Here is a 22,350-nt window from a genome sequence, read left to right on the forward strand (position 1 = left end):
GAGTTGACTCCTAAGGATTCTGGAAAACAGGTCTTTTTTTATTGATTTGTAGCTGTAGCCACAACCTGGCAGCATGGGGGGTGGGGGTGGGGGGACATCCAGGCCGGTCGGCCTGGCCTGGCCCAGCCTCCCAGAGTCTGGGCGTCTCCTGGCCCTCAGCAAGCAGAGTACGTGGCTGCTCGGGGGCCAGCCGAGGGCATTGGTGCAGCAGTGAAAGCAGCAGCGCTCAACCTGGTGCCCCCTCAGGTGGGGTACACCTGGAGGACGGTGGGTGGTCCCTGCAGGATGGAGGTGGGCTGGAAACCCAGAGCTGGGACTCTGCAGTCCCAGGCCACATTGGGGCCCTGGACAGGGTGCCTGGGATACCTGGGTGGGGGCTGGCATGGAAGGAGAGGCTGGACATCAGAAAATAACTGAAGGGGGGGGGGCAGGGCAGGTGGGGGGCAGGGCGGTCTCTGTGGGTGGTCCGCGGGTGGGGAGTGGACTGTCCCCTCCCCACTCAGGTCTGGGCTCTGGCGGTGTGGCACTTCCGGCAGAGCACGTGGCCGTCCAGGGGGAAGCAGCCATTGTCATCTGCCTCGATGGACAGTGGCTTCCCGCAGTCCTGGGAGAAAGGAGGAAAAGCCCGCTGGTGGAAGGCCCCTGTGTGCCCCCCACACCTCCACCTTTAAGTGAGGAAGACCAGATGCTCCATGCCTCGGCCAACGTCCAGCATCACTGCCTGTGTCCCCACCACTCCCACCCTCCTCTCCTAGCCTCACCTCTCCTGCCCATGTTCACCCCTGTCCCACCCGAGGCGGGCAGTGGGTTGAGCTGTTACCAAGGCACCCACCCAAAAAAAAGACGTGGGACCTCTCCCGCCTGCCTCTACTCCTTTCTCTTCCTCTTTGACCTCACCAAGCACATCTCCGTCTCCCTCCAGTACGGCGGACAGCACCCTTCCCTCCCACTGCTCACTCTTTTTCTTGGTTTATCCACAACCCAAGGACCCCACAGAAAGCCCTCCCCCCAACTTGCACAGTGACGGGGGCATCTGGGTGGAGCAGGCACAGGTATCGCCCCCTCCACCCTCAAAACTGCAGCTCCAAACTCCTCCCAGCTGGTACCGGCCACCACCTGGTAGTGAGCGGTGTCCCACCACCAACCAGCGCTGGGGGCCAGAGGGATGGCCAACCTCGCACTTGTAGCACTTCATGTGGAAGTTCTTGTCCAGAGCGACCACTCGCACGGTCTCCTCACGGCCGGGCTCGGGCATGATGGGCCCTTCGCAGACGGAGCACCTGGGGGCATACTGCCTGGAGGGGCAAAAGTGAGGCAGGGATCAGGGTGGGGGCAAGGGGTTCCCAGGGTGCAGGGGGATGTGCATGGCAACAGGGCAGGTGTCTTGGTCCATTTGCCTCACATCCCTGGGTAGAGGACACTCAATGGAGAAATCCTAAGACCAGCCCCCTCATCCGGCCCTTATCAAGGGGAATTTCCTGCCTTTCCCCATCACCCTCCCAAAAATCCCATGTACCCCCAGGAGCCTCTGCCACCAGGTCTTCACCCTCTGCAGCTCCTGCAGAAAGCACAGCCAGAGGCACCCTTCTCCAGCCCCACCCCACCCCCGCCCAGGACCCCCTGCTGCATGGCATCTGCCCCACTGCTGGGGTGTACAGAGGGAGGGATGTGAAGTTCTGGATGCCGAGGCTGGAATTCTGAAAACCTATACCTCCAACACACTGGCAGAGGTGCGAGTCAGACTCTGCAGTTTCTGTACACCCTTTAGCTACGTTACGGGATTCTGCTGCTGGCCTGAGAAAGCAGCCACCGCTTGTAGGGGAAATCCAGAGTTCCAAAAAGCCAATCTCCAAAAGAACTTTCAGGACCCAGCCTGTGTGTGAAATGAAGTCATTCCAACACTTGTGGCTGAACACAAGACCACAAGCCTCCGAGAGCCAAAGGCCCAGGGAGGGGGCACCTGCCACTAGCAAGACTTGCCACTAAGGTCTGAGGCCACTGGACAGCTGAATCCAGACGACAGGTCTCCTGCCGTCAGACAAGCATGTGGGGCCAGGAAGGAAGGCCAGGGGGTTGGTGCTGCCGTGGAATCAGGAGGGCAGCCTGGCCCGGCCCGCAGACGACGACGGCTGGCACCCAGAGAAGAGCCCAGAAGACAGGAGGTGGGTCCTCACTTGTGGTAGTCAGGTACACAGTGGGGCCGGTTGGCCTGGTCCACGATGAAGGAGGTGCCCTCCAGCGGGCAGGCGCAGACCACGCACGTGAAGCACTGCGGGTGGTAGGCTTTGCCCGTGGCCCTCAGCATGCGATCAGTGATGGGCTGCCCACACGTGTTGCACTTCTCCAGAGTGTCCTAAGGAGGTGGCGGGAGGACGTCGGCCGGGAACCGGCACCCCAGGCCCGCCTGCCCCACATCCACGGCCAGCCCCCGGCTGAGCCCCGACCCGGACTCACAGTGTAGCAGCCCTCACAGTAGGGCGCCCCCTCCAGGCTGTAGAACTGCTGTCCTTGCAGTTGCTGCCCACACTGGTGGCAGGTGAAGCAGGTGATGTGGAACAGCTGTCCCAGGGCTCGAACCGCGGGCTGTGTGCGTGCCAGGGGCTGATGACACCGGCCACAGGACTCTGGGAGGCCAGAGAAGACAAGTCAATGGGAGGAAGGAGCGCACAGGCAGGCGGTCGGCTGGCTCGGACGGGGAGTGTGGCGGAGGCACCGGCCAGCGCCGGGAGGCGACAGGGGAGGTCCCGACAGGTGGCCGGTGAGCTCACCATTGACAGCCACATTCTGCCTCTGAGGGTGCTCCATGTCGTGCATTAGCTGCTGGGTCAGCTGCTCCAGCTCCTGCACCTCCTTCAGACTCAGAGGTCCCGGGGCCCCAGGGGAGCGTACCTGAAACGCCAATACTTTCTCCAGACCCTCTCGAGAGTCACCCTCTCTGAGAACTTTCCCCAGCCCGCTGATCCGCTCTCTTCCAGGAAGGACGAACTCCCCTCCCATCTCCCAGACACGCGGGTTTGACTCCGAAAGCTCCTCCTTCTCCCTCCCTGACCCCCAGCACCACACAGATAAAGGGGAAGGGGATGACACTTCTACCCACTTTGCCCAACGCGCCCCCCACCCCCCCGGGGACAGTCACGGACAGGCCAGAACAATGGAGCGGACAGAGGCCACACACACAGCAGCAGAGGTCACTGAAGCACCCCGCACGCCAGGCCGCGCATCACCTCCACAGAGCATGCTCAGGCATGGCCCCCCACAGAAGAGGTTGGCACGTGATGGCGTGAGCACCCAGGTGCACACACACCTACCCGTCCCGCCTGCTGCTGAGCAGCCCCTGTCAGCGTGAGGACACAACACAGGCGGGATTGACAGGTTAAACCTTTGGAGCCCAGCTCCCGGCTCCCCCAATAGGGGTCCGGGGCTCCCTGACCCCCCTCCCTCCCCAGGAGACCTCAGAGAAGGCCCAATCCCATAGGCCTGCCTGCCCCGTCTCTTAAGGGCATCCTGAGAGAGCTAGAGGCAGGTGGGCGGGGTGCAGGTGAGGTTAGTAACCCTGAGCAGTGTCGGGGGGCGGGGGGGGGGGGGGAGGCACTGCAGGGGCCGTGTGGCCTGCACCAGCGTTTCCATGACACTCCAGCAGAGACGCTGGGTTGGTTTTCTCTCTACTGGATAAGCCCACCCAGGACTGTGGCCCGTCACTGAATGTTCTCCCGCCAATGCCTTCGTCCCCGTAACACCTGGAACCTCAGAGCCACCCAGCTACCTCTGCCCACAGCCACCGTCCCCTCGGGCCTGGCTCCACCATCCTCACACCCGCGTGCATCCAGGGTGGCCACGGGGAGCACAGCTCCACGGATGCTCCACGGATGCTCCAGCTCCCAGCCATTCCCCCACAGACTCCTCCCCAGCCTGCCCTTCCAGTGAGCTCCTCCACAGGGTAAGCTCCACCCTTTCTTCTCCCGATCTCCCCGTCCCGGCATCTTGGGGACAGAGGGAGAGCACTCAGCCAAAAAACCAATCTCCAAAAGAACTTGGGGCCACCTCAGGTGCCTGTCCCATTCCTTGGGGCCACCTCAGGTGCCTGTTCCATTCCTTGGAAGAACGACCTGTACACATCAGCCCCCCCATGGGTGTCCACAAGCCTTCAAGACACACTCCGTGCAGCCACCGTGTGCCCCCTCTGCCTGCCAGCAGCAACGTCACAGCTTCAGTAGCCGTGGCACTCAGGCCTCGAGCTCTTCGACTAGAGCTCCAAATGTCCTCTGTCCCAGGCATCTAACGCCAAGGGACACTTCGGACCCTCGGACCCGAGACTTACTGGCCTTGAGTAAATCTTCCCCCGAGGCCCCGGGCTTGACCTCCCAATAATCGCCTTCCTCCCTCCTACCCCATTCATAGCTCCTGAGTGAACGAGCTCAGAAAGGCTGCTCTGCCTCCCAACTGTCCCCACGAGTCTTGTGCATCAAGGCCTCTGGCTTGCCTGCCCCCAAGTCTGCTGGCGGAGCCATCTACTTCGACAAGGCCCCACAGGCTCTCGCCGCCCTCCGCCACCATGGCTGGCTTATCTGGCCCAGTCTCAGCCCTGGGTCATGCCACCGCCCGCTTCCTGCTTCTGCCTCCCAGCTGCAGGAGGAAGGTGGAGGGCTCGCTGCTCGCTGCACACTGCTCGCTGCACACTGCACACTGCAATGCAGCGAGTTCACCACCACTGCGGCGCCCTCTGCGCCCTCGGGCCTCGCCCCCGCTGGTGCTGGGCTCCTGCTGACTCCCAGTCGCCTTCCCTGCAGCAGCTGCTCCAAACCTTCCCATCTCCCCGAGCCCCGACGGCGTCGCCCCCTCGCTCACCCCCTCGCTCACCGATGACCTCACCTCCTACACGACTGAGAAGGTGGAAGCCAGCCAGCTCCAGCTCCCTGCTCAGAAAACACTGTGGCCACACGCCCTCGGCCTCTGGGAATGCCTGGGGCGCACACCCATGCTCCCCCCAGGGCGCCACCCCAGCCGCAGCCCCTGCTCCCCGGCATCATGAACCCCTCTTCCAGTGGCTTCTTCCTCCCGCTTCTCTCTCTGACACGCACACTCCCTCCCCTGCTCCTTCACCTCCCTGCCAACCTGGGGACAAGGCTACTCCATTTCTCACCACCTACTGACTCACCTCCTTTCACTCTGTCCCCCCCACAGGGCACCAACGGGGCACCCTGCGGCCACCTACAACTTCCAAATGGCCACATCCCTGGCCTTCTTCTCGGCCACCTCAAACGCCTTGGCCATCGCATTCTCTTGAGACCCTACACCGACTGCTGACCCTCTTCCTCCTGCGGCCGGTCTGCCCCCTCCCACCTGGTCGACCTGAGCATCACCCAAGTTTCCTCCCAGGCCCTCAGCTCCTTCGCATCCCCTGGGCCGGCTGCCACTCCAGGGGCAGCTCCGGTGTCACCACACCCCGCTATCCTGCGCACACTGAGGCCCTCTCCTGAAACCCAGCCCTCCGTTTCCAACTAGATGACAGGTCCCGCTGAGACCAAGTCGTCCTGGAAGCTGTTGCTCAACACGCTTGACAGCTGGACCCCTCCTCTTCCCGTGCAAACCATTTCCCTTTCGGGACTTCTCTATTTTATCAGAGACACCGTCATTCCCCAACACACCCCCCCTCTTCCAACCGCTTATCGGTGGCCAAGCCTGGAGGCTCTTCCTTTTTAACAGCTCTCCTATCTGGGCCTTAGTTTTCATTGCGACGAACACCAATCTATGGTCGACCAGGAGTGAACTCCCCACATCACTGACTTCCTACCTCAAGCCCATGCCTCTGCTAGAAAAAACTCCCCCAGAGCCTCCAAAAGCACAGATGTCACCAGCCCTCCAACCTGGCCACACAACTCCTCAAAGACTCCCAGTAATGACTCTCCAAGACTCAGAGGCTCCCTTGGTGTGTTGTCTTATTTCCTCTTCCCTGTCGCCCACCCACCTACCACCCACCTCCATAAGCACACCTCTGCGATCCTCCCAGAGGAACCGACTACTTTCTCTTCTCCAAACACCCGGCGTACCTGTGCCCTGGAGTCCTGCTCATGTTGTTCCCACCCAGATGCCCCTCCTGGTCCTCTCAGGAACCTCAAGTCACACCACCCTTCCAAACCCGCAGGCCCCCATGCTGATGCCCGTCTGGAGTTCGTGTAACACCAGATCCTGCAAAACTCGCTGGTATTGTGCATCCCTTCCCCTGCGCTGCACACTAGTACACACACACTCATGCCGTCGGGTAACTTGACGGTCGGCAGTTAGCAGGACTACATGACCGCCGGGGGCCCCTTGGACTCAGATCTCATCCCCTCAACTGGAAGGCAAAAATGGTCAGACAGGAACGATCACCTTTCTGTTTGGAGCATTCAGGAGCTAGATACAGACCCCAGCACTTTCTAAGAGTTAGCTCATTGAATCTTCACAACCACTGTGTGGGGTAACAGTGGGGAAACTGAGGCCCAAGGTTCACCTAACTTGCCTAGGGTCTCGTGAGCCGGGAATTCTATCCCAGGCCCATCTGACTCGCTCAGACTTAACTTCTTTGAGAGATCTCTTCCCTCCAGAGCACAGGGCACAGTGCCTGGCACTCGGCGGATGCTGGCTCAGCCAGTGTTTACTGACTGTGACTCTTATCATCAGATGGGCCCTGAGGCAGTGAGAGTGGCTCAGAGCAGCAGAGAGATTAACTCAAGAATCTAAGAAGGGGAAAGAAGCAAGGTTGGACTAGTGATGATCTCATCCCTCCCTTTAACATACTAGGGGGCAGGGTGCAAGGGAAGGTCCACCAAATCCTCCCGATGCAGAGCCTGGGCTGCTCCGCCGACTACCGGCAAGGCCCCACTCAGACCCAGACCCTGCCAGGCCCGCCTCAGGAGAGCTTTCTCTCACCACTGTCCCCCCAGGCCAACTTCGGAGGCTCTAAACTCCTATCCTACCGCCCCCACGTCTACCTCCCTCTCTGGGGCCACCTTTGTCCTCATTCTGCGGCTCCTGACTTCTCCCCCAGCCCCAAACCCCTGGTCTCAGCCTAATCCTCCCACCCTCACTCACCTGATTTTGGTTTTGAGCCGGTGGCGGTGGCACTGGATGCTGCTTCTCCTGCACCCGGGGCTTCTCCTTCTGCTGAGCATAGGTGAAGCTGGGGGGCTGAGGGGAGCCGGTGCTACTGGAAGAGGGAGCTTCAGGGGACCCCAACTTCTGATTGGGCTGTGACCCGAGTCCACCTGGGGCTCCAGGGCTGAACTTGGAAGCCACAGGAGTAAACTTGGGAGTCACTGGAGAAAACTTAGGGGCTGGGGATGGGGCTGGGGGTCCTCGAGGCTGAGTGTTAGCCAAAGGCACAGGCTGGGGTTGGGCCTGGGCCTGGGCCTGGGGCCGGGGCTGCACAGGGAGCTGGCCCTGGCTGGGAGGCTGCGCCTGAGCCTGGGGCAGAGGCTGGGAGCTAGAAGGGGACTTCCAAGGGGGCAGGGGTGCTGTGCTTCCCGTTGCAGGCTTAGTATTGGACTTGTGACTGAACGGAGTGGTGACTGGTGGGGGCACATATCCAGATGACACCTGCAAGGGGAGGGAGGAGGGAAGAGAAGCTCAGATAGAGCCGGGGGTGCCTTTCCTCCCTGCCCTGCCTCTCCCACTCCCCTGTCCCTTACTCGGGATTTGAAGGGATCATTCCTGGTCATGTCATCCAGCAGTGAGGACAAAGAGTCGATCTCCAAATCAATACTGCTCACCTTCTCCCTGGGCTAGAGGGTCAAGGGTCAGAGCACCCATCCCAGGTCTATTCCCACCTCACCCCATCAGGCCAGAGGTGCACGGGAGGTCGAGGTAAGGCCTCTCCTCTCCTCCTTGGGGGGGGGGGGGGTCGTCCGAGTGTTGCAGCCCCTCCCAAGCCCCCTTACCTGTGGTGGGGGGGGAGGTAGGGCGGCCTCAGGCCCTCCGTCTTCGTCCAGCGGAGGCGGTGGCGGGGAAGGGAAGATCTCCTCCTCCAGAGACTCAGAGGGGAACGGTTCCTCCAGAGGGGGAGGGGGGGGTGGGAAGGCAGCTCCTAGGGCACCCTCGGACTCGTCGCCATCCCCAAGGACAGGAGGGGGAGGCAGGGGAAAGTCTGAGGTGGAAGAGGAGAGAGGACAGTCAGGAGACAGACAGGACAGCAGGGGCCCCTGCACCCCTTCCCCCAGTTACTGTCCCTCTACAGCTCTCACCCCTGACCCAAGCACTCTCCCACCCCACCCCCACCTCCACCCCCACCCCCACCCCCACCCCCACCCGATTGTGTGGGAGGCGACGGAGGCGCAGGACCCCTGGGAGCACCGGGTCGGGAAAGGTGGGGACCGCCCCTGGAGGGATGCAGCTCCCGTTACACTTGGGAAAACGGTCCCAGAGGGGACGGTCGTGCCCCACATTCCCGCCTCCCACCCCCAGGCGGGGGACTTGGAACAGTCCCAGGAGCCCTGGCTCGCGGCCACGAGCTCCACGATGAGGTAAGAACATCTGCTCGGGACAGGCTCGCGGCGCCCAGCCCCCTCCGCGGCGACCGCCCGGCCCGGCCCCAGCTCCAGCCCCGGCTCCAGCCCCGGCCCCGGCTCCATCCCCAGCTCCAGCCCCAGCTCCAGCCCCGGCCCCGGCTGCATCCCCGGCCCCATCCCCGGCCCGGCCCCGCGTACCTTCCGGGGGCGGCGGGGGCACCTCGCCCACCCGGCCCATCTGCGCGCGCTGGGCCCCGGCGGCCGGCGGGGGCTCCCCGTCCCCGGGCCGGAAAGGATTCACTTTGGGCTTCGGGGCCACCACCGGGCCGAACTTCTTCTGCGGGGCGTAGAAGGCCGGAGCCGACACCGACACGGAGATCGCGGGCGGCGGGCGGGGGGCCGCCATGGCCAGGCCGGGCTGCAGGGGGTGGGCGGCCAGGTGACGCGGCGGCCGGCCGGGAGCCCCCCCGGGCCGCACCCCCCCCAGGCTGCACCCCCTCCGCGCCGCACCCCCCCGGGCCGCACCCCCCCCAGGCTGCACCCCAGCCCGCGCCGCACCCCCTCCGGGCTGCACCCCCTCCGCGCCGTACCCCCTCCGGGCTTCACCTCCTCCGGGCTGCACCCCCCCGGCTGCACCCCCTCCGCACCGCACCCCTCCGCGCCGCACCCCCCCCAGGCTGCACCCCCCCGGCTGCACCCCCTCCGCGCCGCACCCCCTCCGGGCTGCACCTCCTTCCGCGCCGCACCCCTGCCCGCGCTGCACCGCAGCCCTTGCTGCGCGCCCCCCCGCGCCCCTGCGCCGCCGCCGCCGACCTCACCGCGGGCCGGAGCGTGCGCGCCGCGTCGGGGTGGCCGCCGCGCAGCCGGGTCCGCGGACTCTGCGTCCGGGCCGCGAGCAGCCTCCAGCCTGGCGGGGAGGGACGCGGGGAAGAGGAGGGAGGGAGGGGGCGGGGAGAGAGCGGCGCTCAGACCATACAAGGAGCGGCCCGGAGAGGGGGGCGGGGAGACGGGAGGGCGGACCCGGCAGGAAACTCCCCCAGGAAGGGGCCCTGCTCCGGCTCCCGGGGCCCGAGGCTCCGCCGCGGCGCCCCCCCGCCCCCGCCCCCGCCCCGGCCGCGCTCGGACCGCCCCGCCCCGCCCTCCCCTCCCCCCTCCCCTCCCTCCTCCCCTCCCCCCTGCTCCCCTCCCCAGGCACAGGCCTCTGATGTCATTTCCTGACCCCCCGCCCCGTGTCCCCCGCTCCCCGCCAGACCCGCGGGTGCCCGAGGTCTGAGTCACCGTCCGCTCTCCCGGGGGTGGCGGCGCGGCCCGACTGCGCCCCCGCCCCTCCCCCGCCCCCTCCCCCTCCGGCCCCTCCCCCGCCCCCTCCGGCCCCGCGCACGCCGGCCGGACCGGGCTGCACCGGGAGGGGGTGGGGTGTCCTGCCCGCCCCGCGGGGCCCCTCTGCGACCCGGGGGCGGGGTGCGGGCAGGACCTCCAGGGTCCCGCGAGGACCCTAACTTCCAGCCGTGGGAGCCGCCTCGGGCTTCTAGGAATTCGCCTCGGCCGCGCCCCGCCGCAGACCCGCTGAGCTCCGCGGGAGGGGGAGACCCGGGGGGCCGCGGGCGCCGCGGCTCGGACGGGACCTCAGCGCCCCCGTGACCCCGGTGACCCCGGTGACCCGCCGTGACCCCCCAGCCCTTGGGCGGCGGGCGGCCCCGGAGCCTGCGTTCGGTGGAGCCCCCCACCGGTCCGACGGGATTCCTCGGCCTGGGACTGCGCCCCGGGCTACGCAGAGCGGACAGACCCGGGCTCTTTTTTTTTTTTTTTTTCTTTGTTTTTAAGTGAACGTGGAAATTTACCCAGTTGCTGCCCGAATTCCAACACACTGGCTACCTGCAAAGTATGGAGACATATGGCACCTCGGCAGCGGGCCGGCGTGTCCCGGCGGTGCCTCCTTTCCTCTCCCTCCGCTGCCGTCTAAGGCGCCCAGCGCCCCGCCGCGCACCACACTCAGGATGTTACGTCCAGGCCCGGGCCCTGCAAAGGGGCCGTACCCTGCTGTCAGCCGGCCTCTGGGCTATGCTCTAGAGACCTTCCAGACTCAGCCCTCACAAGTCCCCACAAGAAAACAGCCTGGGAGCTTAGGACATGGGGCCAGGTCGTTCCCAGTAAGCTGCAGGGGCTAGCCTAGAACGGGGTTTCTTGAGGGCTGAAATGCGAGAACCCTCTCCCCGTAGCCCTGGTGTCAGGTAAAGCAGCCCCAGATACAAGAGAGCAGAGTGAGGTCAGGGTTCAGAGACCCAGCCTGAGTGCCCAAAATAAGTGACAAGTGTCTTCATTCTCTCTGTAAAACAGTGGTGCTCTTTAATCCACCGGCCTTATTGCATTGTATGCAAAAATAAATAAAACTTCCCATCTGAAAGTGACATATAATGCTCAGTATTATTATTCAGGTCCCCGTTCTGCCCAGAAGGGAGATTCCAGTGGGTTAACCTAGGGCCCTGTTCCCCTTGGGGGTTGGCAGGCAGACCTCTCAGGGGCCCTGGTACCTGCAAAGCCCTGCTCTTTCCTTCCACCTTCTCTGAGACTACATTTTCATCTCCTACCACCCCACTGATCTTAAATTTTTTTTTAAGTTTTTTTTTTATTATTATTATTTATTTATGATAGTCACAGAGAGAGAGAGAGAGAGGCAGAGACACAGGCAGAGGGAGAAGCAGGTTCCATGCACCGGGAGCCCGATGTGGGATTCGATCCCGGGTCTCCAGGATCGCGCCCTGGGCCAAAGGCACACGCTGAACTGCTGCACCACCCAGGGATCCCAACCCCACTGATCTTTTCTGTAGCGCTCTACTGTCTTTGCCATTGGGATTTCTCACAGCTACAGGCATGTGGGGCCATGTAGGATACTAAGCATGCCCTGCAGACCTCCTCTAACACGTAGGAGCTGGTCCTGGGCCTGTCCCTATGAAGATCTGCTAGAAATTCGATACTGAACTTTCCATGCGTATTGGAGATTGTGTCTTGGGCTTTACAGACCCAAAGTCTCATTGCCAACCCTTCGAAATGCAGTGGGCCCTTGAACAATATTGGTTTGAACTGTGCAGGTCTATTTATACATACAGTTTTTTGTTTTGTTTTGTTTTTTCGGAGAAATACAGTACTGTGAATGTGTTTTCTCTTCCTTAAGATCTAATTAGCATGTTCTTTTCTCTAACTTACTTTATTGTGAGAATACAGTATATGATATATCTAGCATACAAGCCATGTGATCATGGTCTATTTATGTTACTGGTAAGACTTTTAGACAACAACAGTGTATTAGTGAAGTTTGGGGGCGCCAGATTTTTGGCAGCACGGGGGTCAGGGCCTCTAACCCCCGCGTTGTTTGAGGGTCAACTATATACCCAGTTGGGGAAAAAAGTTAGGAAGATGGTTTCCAGATGGCATCGCTAGAGTAAAAGCCATCTACTCTCTAAATGTCTCCTTAAGGAATGTGCGTGTGCAAAATATAGTACGTTTAATTGTTAGGCAGCTGAACCTATTTATAAATCAAGAATAGAAGAGTGTGTAGGCAGGCTTAGTTTTACTGACAACTGAGAGCATTTGGGCTACAGAATATTAAACCTAAGAGTTTTAAGCCAGCTTTTCTAAATACAAGTAGAAACGCTTCAGAGCATCCCAGAAGGACACATTTGCGTGGCCAAGATGTCGCAAGTGTAGCTTGGGGTCAATGCTATCAGAATGCACACAATGAACAGGATCAGCCCTAAGGATTCTTAGGTATTTTCTTAAGTAAGTGATTCTAATTGGCTTTTGGGGCTAATATGTGTAAAGTGTAGCATGTTCCCTCCCAATCATTTCCAACAACGTGGGGCCAGGCAAGAGAGAGGATGTGAAAAAACAGGCAGTGACCTTTGCCACGTAAAACATCTCTACATACCTCCGAAGATTTTGAAAGAAAGTTTCTTTCAAGCACACACAATATAAACTGCAGGCAAGAAAAAAAGAAGAAAAGAAGAAAGAAAGAAAGAAAAGAAAGAAAGGAAAGAAAGAAAGAAAGAAAGAAAGAAAGAAAGAAAGAAAGAAAGAAAGAAGAAAGAAAGAGAAAGAAAGAAAAGAGAAGAAAGAAAGAAGAAAGAAAGAAGAAAAAGAAAGAAAGAAAGAAAGAAAGAAAGAAAGAAAGAAAGAAAGAAAGAAAGAAAGAAAAGAAAGAAAGAAAGAAAGAAAAGAAAGAAAGAAAGAAGGAACAAGGGCAATGAATTCCAAAATGAAAGGAGGGATGCTATCACCAAGTTCTTGCTGTATGCGGCTGCTGATGGACATAGGTTCAACAGTGTGCCCAGCGTGGTGCTGGACCCAAGAATCAAGAATGACAACCACCATAACCCCCCCCCACCACCACCAGTAATACCCTGAGATAAAGCTTCATGTGTGGAGCAAGGCACAAAACTAAGCACTTTAAACATCACCCCCATTTTATCCTCACAATAAGCCTGTGAGGAATGCACATTATTATCCCATTTTTCGGGGTGCCTGGGTGGCTCAGTCGATTAAGCATCTACCTTTGACTCAGGTCACGATCCCAGCGGCTGGGGATCCAGTCCCATGTCAGGCTCCCTCCTCAGCGGGAAGTCTGCTTCTCCCTCTCCTTCTGCCCATGCCCCCCCAACTTGTGCTTGAGTGCTCTCTCTCTCTCTCTCTGTCTCAAATAAATAAATAAATAAATAAATAAATAAATAAATAAATAAATAAAATCTTTAAAAAAAAATATTACCCCATTTTTCATTTAAGGAAACTGAAGCCAACTAGATGTTGGATTTTTTTTCACCTCCATAGCTGCAGAAAAAGAATTTGCAACACATGCAAAAAAAAAATTGCAATGCAAATATTTTATTATTTGAAGACACCTTGCCCCCCAATTACACCCTTGCAGTCCTTCATTTATTCCCTTCCAGAGCCCCAGCCTGGAGCATGGATAGCCTCTTCAGGCCAGCCTCCAACTCCATCCCTCACCTTAATTACTGGTGGGTCCATCTGCATGTGTGTATACACACTCATGTTTTGTATATTTGAGAAATATATATTCTAATCTACATTCTAGGCACTCTGGGTATTATATATAGACATAAATATATAATGTGTGTGTGTGTGTGTGTGTGTGTGTGTGTGTGTGTGTGTGTGTATCTAAGACAAGCCTTTGTACCCAAGTGTAAGATGCTACCAGGGGCCGTGCTTAGGCTACAAGCAACCTTTTGTAAACCATACTTTTGTATAATGTATCCTTTTGTATAATAGGGCATTTTCCAGGAGGCTTCTCAAAGAATTGTTAACAGTGGTTGGTGTTACGGCATGGAATTAGGGACACGTAGAAGACTTTTATAACTGTTGACTTTTTCTCCATGAACACATACTACTTTCATAATCTGTAAGAAGGAAAAGAAAGAAAGAAGAGCGATGACAAGGCCGTAGTCTCTTCCCTGCTGTCAGAGTGCCCTCCTGCATCGAGTACCGGGACCGCATGGCCCGCAGCCCTCCCTGGAACTCCAATATTTACTCCTCTCCTCATCCCACTTGCATTTCTTGTGGTACAAAATAGACTCTGGCAAAAAAAAAAAAAATAGACTCTGGCAGCTGCAACAGCAAACCCGATGCAGGGGCTGGGTGGGAGCTTTATGGCAAAGCCAAGGAGGAGCAGCCTCCTGGGCCATTCCACTCCAACCCCTGCCATGGAAAGGATGTGCTGACAACCACAAATACACCTTTGTCCTCTTTTTTTCTAGGGTTGGCCCCATAGGCTGATGACAAAATAGCATCTTCAGCATATTCTCTCCATCCCTCACTTCAGTTCAACCAATATTTACTAATAACTCAGGATATAAAGCTAAAGCCAAGGGCCCCTGGGTGGCTCAGTGGTTGAGCATCTGCCTTTGGCTCATCAGGTCATGATCCCGGGGTCCTGGGATTGAGTCCCACATCAGGCTCCCCGAAGGGAGCCTGCTTCTCCCTCTGCCTATGTCTCTGCCTCTCTCTCTGTGTCTCTTGTGAATAAATAAAAATAAAATAGTAAAAAAAAAAAGAAAAAGAAAAAGAAAAGCCAGTTCTTGCCTTCAAGCAACCCTCCATCTAGAGGAGAAAACACTCAAGTAGGTATTTTAGTATCATAGGGTGAGTGTTAAGATTAAACAAAAAGCTTTCACCCACCCAACATTGCTGCTAGATGTGGCTACACTACTTACAGTTGCTGGGTGGCCTTCTGGCCACTTAAACCTCATGAGTATCATCTCACCACCAGGTGCAAGGTAGCAGTGAGCAGAGCCTGCATAGGGCATCTGGGGCGCAGAGGTCAGAGGAGCAGTAGAAGGCAGGGCTCCATCCATCCCAAGGCCTGAGCCACATCGGCACCCAAAGGCACTGTGGGCACTGCAAGCGTCAGCAAGGCGGAAATGCGCGCTGGTCGTGGGGAGCAGAGTAAGGCAGATGGTCAGATGGCGAGGAGTCAGCAGCCCAGAGAGCTGGGAAGGGCAGACAGGAAAAGAGCCCCACGGCTCCCACAGCAGCACAGGCAGGTTGCTGGCATCAAGGCAGCCACTAGTGGAGCATCTGCTGCCTTCCTTCCCCCTGAACCCAAGGAAGCCAGAATCAGAGACAGTCTGGCCTAGAAGTGTTTGTCACTGTAAATTGCAGATTAAGTGGCCCTAGAGAATAAACATCTCAGGGAGCAGGGGGGCTAACTACAGAGAGATAACCTAGCTGCTTGGGATGAGAAGTACTTATGTTTCTCTAGTGGCTCCTGCCATCTCCACTCCCTTTGAGAAGATGAGCCTAATATGAAGAAACCCATCGGGACAACCTGACAAAAGAAGTGGGTGCTCCCGAGCAAAGCCACAGTGCTGGTTCCAACCTCCTCCAGCACCTTCCTGCCACTGGGTTTTTTTTTTTTTTACCTGCCATCCAGAGATACCACCAACATGGCAAATGGACAGCAAGAGGAGAGGGGATCCACCCAGAACACAGACATCTTCCTACACAGACTTGTCTTCTCTCGCTTCTCGAGCAAGCCACAAGATAAGCGTTTGTACCCAAGTGTGAGATGCTACCAGAGGACACACTTAAGCTACAAGCAACCCACCCCATTCCGGCCAAGTTGTTGTAATCTCTGTAGTAGCAGGGTCTCGGAGGCCTAGCACAGTGCCTGCCACAAAGCCGGGGCCACGTGTGCGTCTGCAGACTGAGCCCGAGTCCCTGAACCACTGAACTCCAATACTAGATCAGAAAGGCCCGGACTCATGGGCTTTTGAATCATCTTGAATGATTCGTTGATCCTTTTAACAGACATTTATTGAGTGCCTACTGTGTGCAGGACTTTGTTAGGGGCTGGAGATATAATATGGAGCAAGAACAGGCATGAGCTCAGCCTCCGTGAAGGGCCACGCCCTTGGACAGTCTACTAGGGGAGAGAAATATCAATCAAAGAAGCATAAAAGAAAACTACAGCTGTTACTGTGACCTCAAGGGAAAGCTATACGAGGTCTCGTGGGGGATGCGATCTAGTGGGGGAGCTTAAGGAAGGGATGGCCAAGCTGAGATCTGAAAGCTAAGCAGGAGGTGGTGGCCAGAGCAAAGCCCTCGCTGGCTATGGGCACGCACTGCCCCCGTGAGCGGAGGGAAGGCGGGCAGGGCAGGGCCCTCTGAGGGTGCGGCAGGTGGAAAGGAGCTCTGGGAGACCTGGGGGGTGCAGAGATGCAGACCGTACTTTGTCCCTGGAACAGTGGGCAGACACTGCAGAGTGTCGGGTTGAAAAGAATGGCATGGAAAGACGGGAATTTTGAAAATCTCACGGTAGGGGCAATGTGGAGAATAGCAGGAGGGTCCCCGACAGATGTGGACAAACTCGGGTGGGAAGAGGACGTTTGTGGAGATGGACAGAAGTGGATAGATTGAGGGCTGCTCGGGCAAGAAACCATGGCCGCGGGAGGAGGAGGGTCGAGGAGAAAGAGACTTGTGTTCCCGGCCCAGCTTCTGGCTGGTACCTGCCCAGCATGCGGTCCCCAGGTCCCCAGGTCCCCAGGGCCCCAGGGCCCAGAGCTGCAGGTCTGGGAGGAAGGCTGGGGGTTTTGCTTTGGACTTGCCCCAGAGGAGAGGGGGTGCGGTAGGCAGGGAGATATCCCGGTCCAGAGCAAAGCAGAGCGAACTCTGCTGAGTATCCACATTTAGGAGTCATCTGCCTCCAAGCAGTAAGTGAAGCTGCTGTTGGCTGAAAAAATCGCCTAGTGGGTAGTTGAGAGGACCCACGATGCACTTTGATGGATTACAGCATTTGTGGGACAGGTGGGGAGGGAGGCAGGACTCCCGGAATTCAGAAGGGCCTCCCCCAGACCCCCTCCTCTCCTCCCCTCCCCTCCAGCAGGAGTGAAGAAAGGACCCTCCTCCCCGGCTCCTCCGCTGGCCACCTGGCCTCCCTTTGCACTGATTGCACTAAGTCCCCTAACCCCATATGTCCGTCATGGTACGAAACCCCAGATGTAGGGGATCCCTGGGTGGTTCAGCGGTTTAGCACCTGCCTTTGGCCCAGGGTGTGATCCTGGAGTCCCAGGATCGAGTCCCACATCGGGCTCCCCGCATGGAGCCTGCTTCTCCCTCTGCCTGTGTCTCTGCCTCTCTCTCTCTCTGTGTGACTATCATAAATAAATAAAAATTAAAAGAAAAAGTATTAAAACTATTAAAAAAAAAGAAACCTCAGATGTCCAGCTCACCCTATATTTTGCTCCTCTGCCCACCTCTGGAAACCAGTGCCAGGTGCCCTCCCGAGACGTGCCTGTTCTTCCAGCATTCTCTCCCCCACTTGCTCTCACCTGGATCACCTCTGAGGACACACCTCTCTGCAGCCCTCTCAGGTGGCAGTAAAACTTCCCCCCCTGGACTTCTTACCAGTAGCCCTGGATGTAGACAGATACCCCTTTTGATCCTGGTTACTACTTCCACACTCTTCTCCTTCCCTCCTCCCTAAAATCCCCAGCTTCAAACTAGACCACCTGCTGCCCTTCGGTGGCACAGCCATCTATTGCCCTGGGCCATGTACCCTCATTTCTCAAACACTGTTATGTGCTAGCTCACTGGCACTTTCTCCAAAACTCCTTTGCTATTAAGTCCTGGCGATTTCCACATCACCGAGATGATCCTTCCTTCCCCCTGCATTTCTGTTCCTTGAACTTCTCTCTTCCCACATCTTTGCTCTTCCTCAATCACTATTCCCATGGTAATACCCTAAACCAATACGGACCAACAGAAAAGTGACATAAGCTATATGTTCAATTTTAAAAAGAAACTAAAGGGGGGGCTGCCTGGGTGGCTCAGTTGGTTAAGAGTCTGTCTTGGGCTCAGGTCATGATCTCGGGCGTCTTGGGATCAAGGGCCCAGTGGGGAGAATGCTCTCTCTCTCTCAAATAAATGAATGAAATCTTTAAAAATAATAATAAAATAAAAAATATAACAAGAAACTAAAGGGGCACCTGGGCATGTGGCTCAGTCAGTTAAACATCCAACTGTTAATTTCCACTCAGCCCAAGATCTCAGGGTCTGGGACTGAAGACACCCCCCCCCCCGCCCACTGCCCCAAGCTGACCTTCTCCAAGGACTCTGCACTCAGTGCAATGGGGAGTCTGCTTAAGGATTCCTCTCCTCCCTCTGCCCCTCACTTCATGCACAGACGCTCACATGCTTTGTAAAATACATAAATATATATAGATTTTAAAGATTTTATTTATTTATTCATGAGAGACGGAGACAGAGAGAGAGAGTCCGAGACACAGGCAGAGGGAGAAGCAGGCTCCATGCAAGGAGCCCGATGTGGAACTCGATTCCAGGACTCCAGGATGATGTCCTGGGCCAAAGGCTGATGCTCAACCGCTGAGCCACCCAGGCGTCCCTAAAATGAATAAATCTTTAAAAATAAAAAGAAACTTAAAGAAGAAACAGGTCACAGTAACTTCAATAAAGGATGTGATGTAGTATATTCAAAATATTATCATTTCAACATGTAATCAATATTTTAAAGTTATTAACAAAACATTTTACTTTGTTTTTTTTTTTTTTTTAAGTCTTGGGGATTTCAGATGCATTTTACCCTTACAACACATCTCGATTTGGATGAGGCCCATTTCAGTGCTCAGTGGTCACACGTCACTAGTGACTACTGTGTCTAAAGGACCTTGTGGCACCTCTTCGCAATCACAGTTTCAAGCAACCCTGTCTCCAACCAGCTCCTTCTAGCTTTCTGGTTTACTCCCTTCTTTTAGCTTAACCCTAACAGCCCTTGGACCCACCGGGACCTACAATTTATGTCAGCTTTTCCCTTACCCCCTCCTGCATCGGGCCTTCCCTACCCAGCTCAAATGCCTCAGGCAGTCATGAGAACTACTCTCTGGCACCAGCCCTCAACTCCCTTGTGTCTCTCACTTTGTGGTGCTCACTGGACAAAACCCAAACCTGGGTTCAACCCAACTCTCCCCACCCCACGCCTGCAGTCAGACAGCTCGGCGGGGGCAGGAGGAAACACACAACCTTTCTGACCAATCTCATTTTAAGGTTCCTGACAACAAGGCTTCAAGTGCCACTCAGCAATTCTATTTCCCAGTAAGCATACTGATTTCTTTTGTCCGCTCACTTCCCGCCCTTTTAGAAGACTTCTAGATCTTTTCTCTCTTCAACTTCTTCCCCATCCATACCCACAGCTGATGCTCTTGCTTCCTGTTGCACTGAGAAAATTGAAGAAATTGCAAAAGGCTCGCGCAGGCTCCCCTGGTGTTCACCCCCAACCTGAGTCTGCTTTCCTTCCTCTTACTATCATGAACTATCCGTAGTCATTTTTCAAGTCACCACCACCACCACCACCACCACTCCTGCGCTGGATTCGATTCCTCCTCATCTGCTCCGGGAGGTTGCTTCAGCTCTTGAATTTCAGTTTTTCCTCCTCTACTAGATCCTTCTCAACAATACGTAGATATATGCTAGTGTTTGCCCCAACTTAAAAATTAACCCCGTCCCCTGCCCCAGCTACCACTCCATCTCTCCACTCATTTCTCGAGTTCTGTACACTTGCTGCATCTAATTCCTCTTCTCCCACTTTCTTTTAACTTGCTCCAATCATCTTTTACCCCCGCACTGTACCAACAGTACTTTTCTCAAGATCAGCAATGACCTCCACATTGCTAAAGTCAATGGACAACTCTCGGTTCCTACTTTTCTTGACATATCAGCTATACTTGATTCAGTTGTTTACTCTCTTCTTTATGAAGCATCTGTTGCTTCAGTCTCTGTACACCACGTTCATACTTCTCGTTCTCCTTGTCCAGCTCCAGCTAATCTATTCAGCCTCTAAGTGTTGGGATTGAGTCCTTGCATCTCTTCTCCTCCATCTGTGTGCTTTTCTTGCTAATCATACTGAGTCTCAAGCCTGGAAAGGCCACCTCTATGCTAATGATCGCCAAATTTATACCCCTATCATGGATCTTTCCTATGACCCAACAACACATACATCCAACCTCTTATTCTTCATTCCCAAATGATTATCTAATAGACATTTCAAACTAAGTATGTCCAAAACTTAATTCTACTCTTTGCCCCCAAACTCATTCCACCCACAATCTTCCCTCATTCAGCTGATAGAAAGTCCATTCTCTGGTTCAGGTCAAAAATTTTAGAGACATGTCTGACATCTCTCTTTCTTTGGCACTCCAAATCCATCGAATTTTGCTGACTTTGTCTTCAAAATCTTTCCAGAATCTGTCCACTTCTCCCCATCTCTACCACTACTCTCTTGGTCAGAGCCTCCATCATCTCCCCCGATTTACTGTACTATCTGGTCTCCCTACCTACCACCTACTCTAAATATAGATGCCAATGTTATCCTTTCATCTTATTTCACATCATGTTACTCTGATCAAAACTCTCCTTTCTCATTTCACTCGGAATGAAAGCCAGAGTACAGGGCTCTATCCAAACGAGTCCCACATACTCTCTGAGCTCATCTCCTATGACTCATTCTGCTCCAAACACACTGGCCTCCTTGCTATCCCTCCAACATGCAAGTCACATTCCCACCCAACAGCCTTGCACCTGCTGTCCCTCTGTTAGGAAGGCCCTTTCCCAGACATCTGCATAGGTCACTCTATTATCCCCTTCACACTCTTCCTCAAATGCCACCTTGTCAGTGAGGCCCTCCCTGACCACCCTACTTAAAACCACATGTATTTCAAACTACATACTACAAAACTACATCGGGTACCTGGATGGCTGAGTCAGTTAAGCAACCGAGTCTTGATTTCGACTCAGGTCATGGGCTCAGGGTGGTGAGATCGAGCCCCGCATCAAGATCTGTGCTGGGCTCCATGGAGCCTACTTAAGATTTTCTCTCCCTCTGCCCCTCCCCCAGAGTATGTGTGTGTCCATGTGCACACACACACACACACACACTCTCTCTCTCTACCAGAAACAAAGAAAAAAGTAAAACTACATACACCAATGCTCTTTCCTTATTATCCTCTTTTCCTTCATTTTTCTTCATACCATTTATCACCTTCAATGTTATAGTTAGGTCCTGAACTTCAATACCAAAAAATAATTTATATTACTTACTTAATTTCTTAATTGCTATCTCCTCCCTACTACGTCTCACTAGACTGTTAGCCCCATGAAGGTGTGAGTTTTGGTCTCTAGCACCTGGAATAGTACTGCCATATAGGTGCTCGAGAAATACTTGTAATACGGAATGAATGAATGAATGAATTAGTAAAGAAAAAAAGACAGAGAAGGAGCAGCTGGAAAGGGAGGAGGAAAACCAGGAAAGAATGTTCAGGGACAAGGGAGTGGTCAACTGTGGAATGCTCCTCATGTGTCAAGTTAATATTAGAAATGAACCCCATCTGCTGACATAGGATACAGGAGACCACCATGCGAGCTGTTTCAGCGAAGTGAAGACGCCAGATTGGAGTGGGATGAGGAGTGAATAGAGGTGAGGAAATGAGGACGAATGTTGGCAGCTCTTTCAAGAACTTGGGCTGTGAAGGAAACTCGAGATACAGGGAAAGAAAGATCAAGTGGCAAATTCGAGCTCCCACTTTAGAATGCAGAAATTGCTCCCATTTCCTCCCTCAACACAATTTTCCACCATCAGTAATAAAATCCAACGTCCATTACCACCAGCCACCTCGGTGTATATGGATGCATGAGTCAGTTTGAAAGGAAATGTTGTAAAATGTTAATAGTGTAAGAAATAGGCAATGGCTTTGGTCTCTTTCTTTCTGCTTGTTGTGTATGAAAATTTTTTTCTAGGGGCGTCTGTCTGGCTCAGTTGGTAGAGCAACTGAATCTCAGGGCCACGAGTTCAAGCCTCATGTGGGGTGTGGAGCCTACTTAAAAGTAAATAAGTCAATAATGTTTTGTTTTTTTTCTAAAACAAGTGCATATTCCCTGGGAAAAACATATACATACCACCCAGAGTTCAAAATTTCTAGTCTCTTTTAGACTTTCCCATCTGGGTGAGTCCATTGCCTGTTGGCAGGATAATCAGGACTGATTTGATGAGTGAACACCCACCATCCCCACCACCCAGGAAAGTAAAGCCCTTTAGCTTATCACCACGGAAAACCCTTAACCAAACAATGACCTGGACATGTACACAAAGACTACACACCCATTCTTTTTTTTTTTTTTCTTACACACCCATTCTTAAGCACAAAGAACAAAGTTCTAGAACTCCTAAGTTAGAACAATGTTCTTTTCTTTTTTTAAAAAAAAATTTATTGTGGTAAGAAGACTTAACATGAAATCTACCCTCTTAGAACGATGTTCTTTTTACCTCATCTTACCCAGAAGGAGCTGATGA

The 22,350-nt window shown here is 55.1% G+C and overlaps 1 protein-coding gene and 1 long non-coding RNA gene across 6 annotated transcripts; one reads left to right on the forward strand and one right to left on the reverse strand.

Annotated features, from left to right (window-relative positions):
- Positions 1 to 17: 17 nt before the first annotated feature.
- Positions 18 to 9,552, reverse strand: ZYX (zyxin). Of its 5 annotated transcripts, none has more exons than XM_072762812.1 (10): positions 9,213 to 9,552; positions 8,682 to 8,901; positions 7,917 to 8,122; positions 7,668 to 7,760; positions 7,072 to 7,575; positions 2,769 to 2,889; positions 2,455 to 2,624; positions 2,175 to 2,353; positions 1,175 to 1,295; positions 18 to 604 (listed from the first exon to the last, which is right to left on the reverse strand). In XM_072762812.1, the coding sequence occupies exons 2-10, from the start codon at positions 8,887 to 8,889 to the stop codon at positions 500 to 502; spliced, it is 1,707 nt and encodes a 568-aa protein (XP_072618913.1). In that variant the 5' UTR covers positions 8,890 to 8,901; positions 9,213 to 9,552; the 3' UTR covers positions 18 to 499. The 5 variants fall into 5 exon arrangements, with proteins under 5 accessions (XP_072618913.1, XP_072618911.1, XP_072618909.1 ...); XM_072762810.1 differs by having other exon boundaries at positions 9,297 to 9,403; XM_072762808.1 differs by having other exon boundaries at positions 9,302 to 9,390.
- On the forward strand, positions 7,813 to 10,430 carry LOC140599600 (uncharacterized). The gene is made up of 3 exons (XR_012002429.1): positions 7,813 to 7,842; positions 8,440 to 8,498; positions 10,308 to 10,430. It is a non-coding gene; the product is annotated as an uncharacterized lncRNA (long non-coding RNA).
- Positions 10,431 to 22,350: the final 11,920 nt, after the last annotated feature.

This window comes from Vulpes vulpes, chromosome 7 (genome assembly GCF_048418805.1).
Source record: "Vulpes vulpes isolate BD-2025 chromosome 7, VulVul3, whole genome shotgun sequence".
NCBI classification, from domain to species: Eukaryota; Metazoa; Chordata; class Mammalia; order Carnivora; family Canidae; genus Vulpes; species Vulpes vulpes.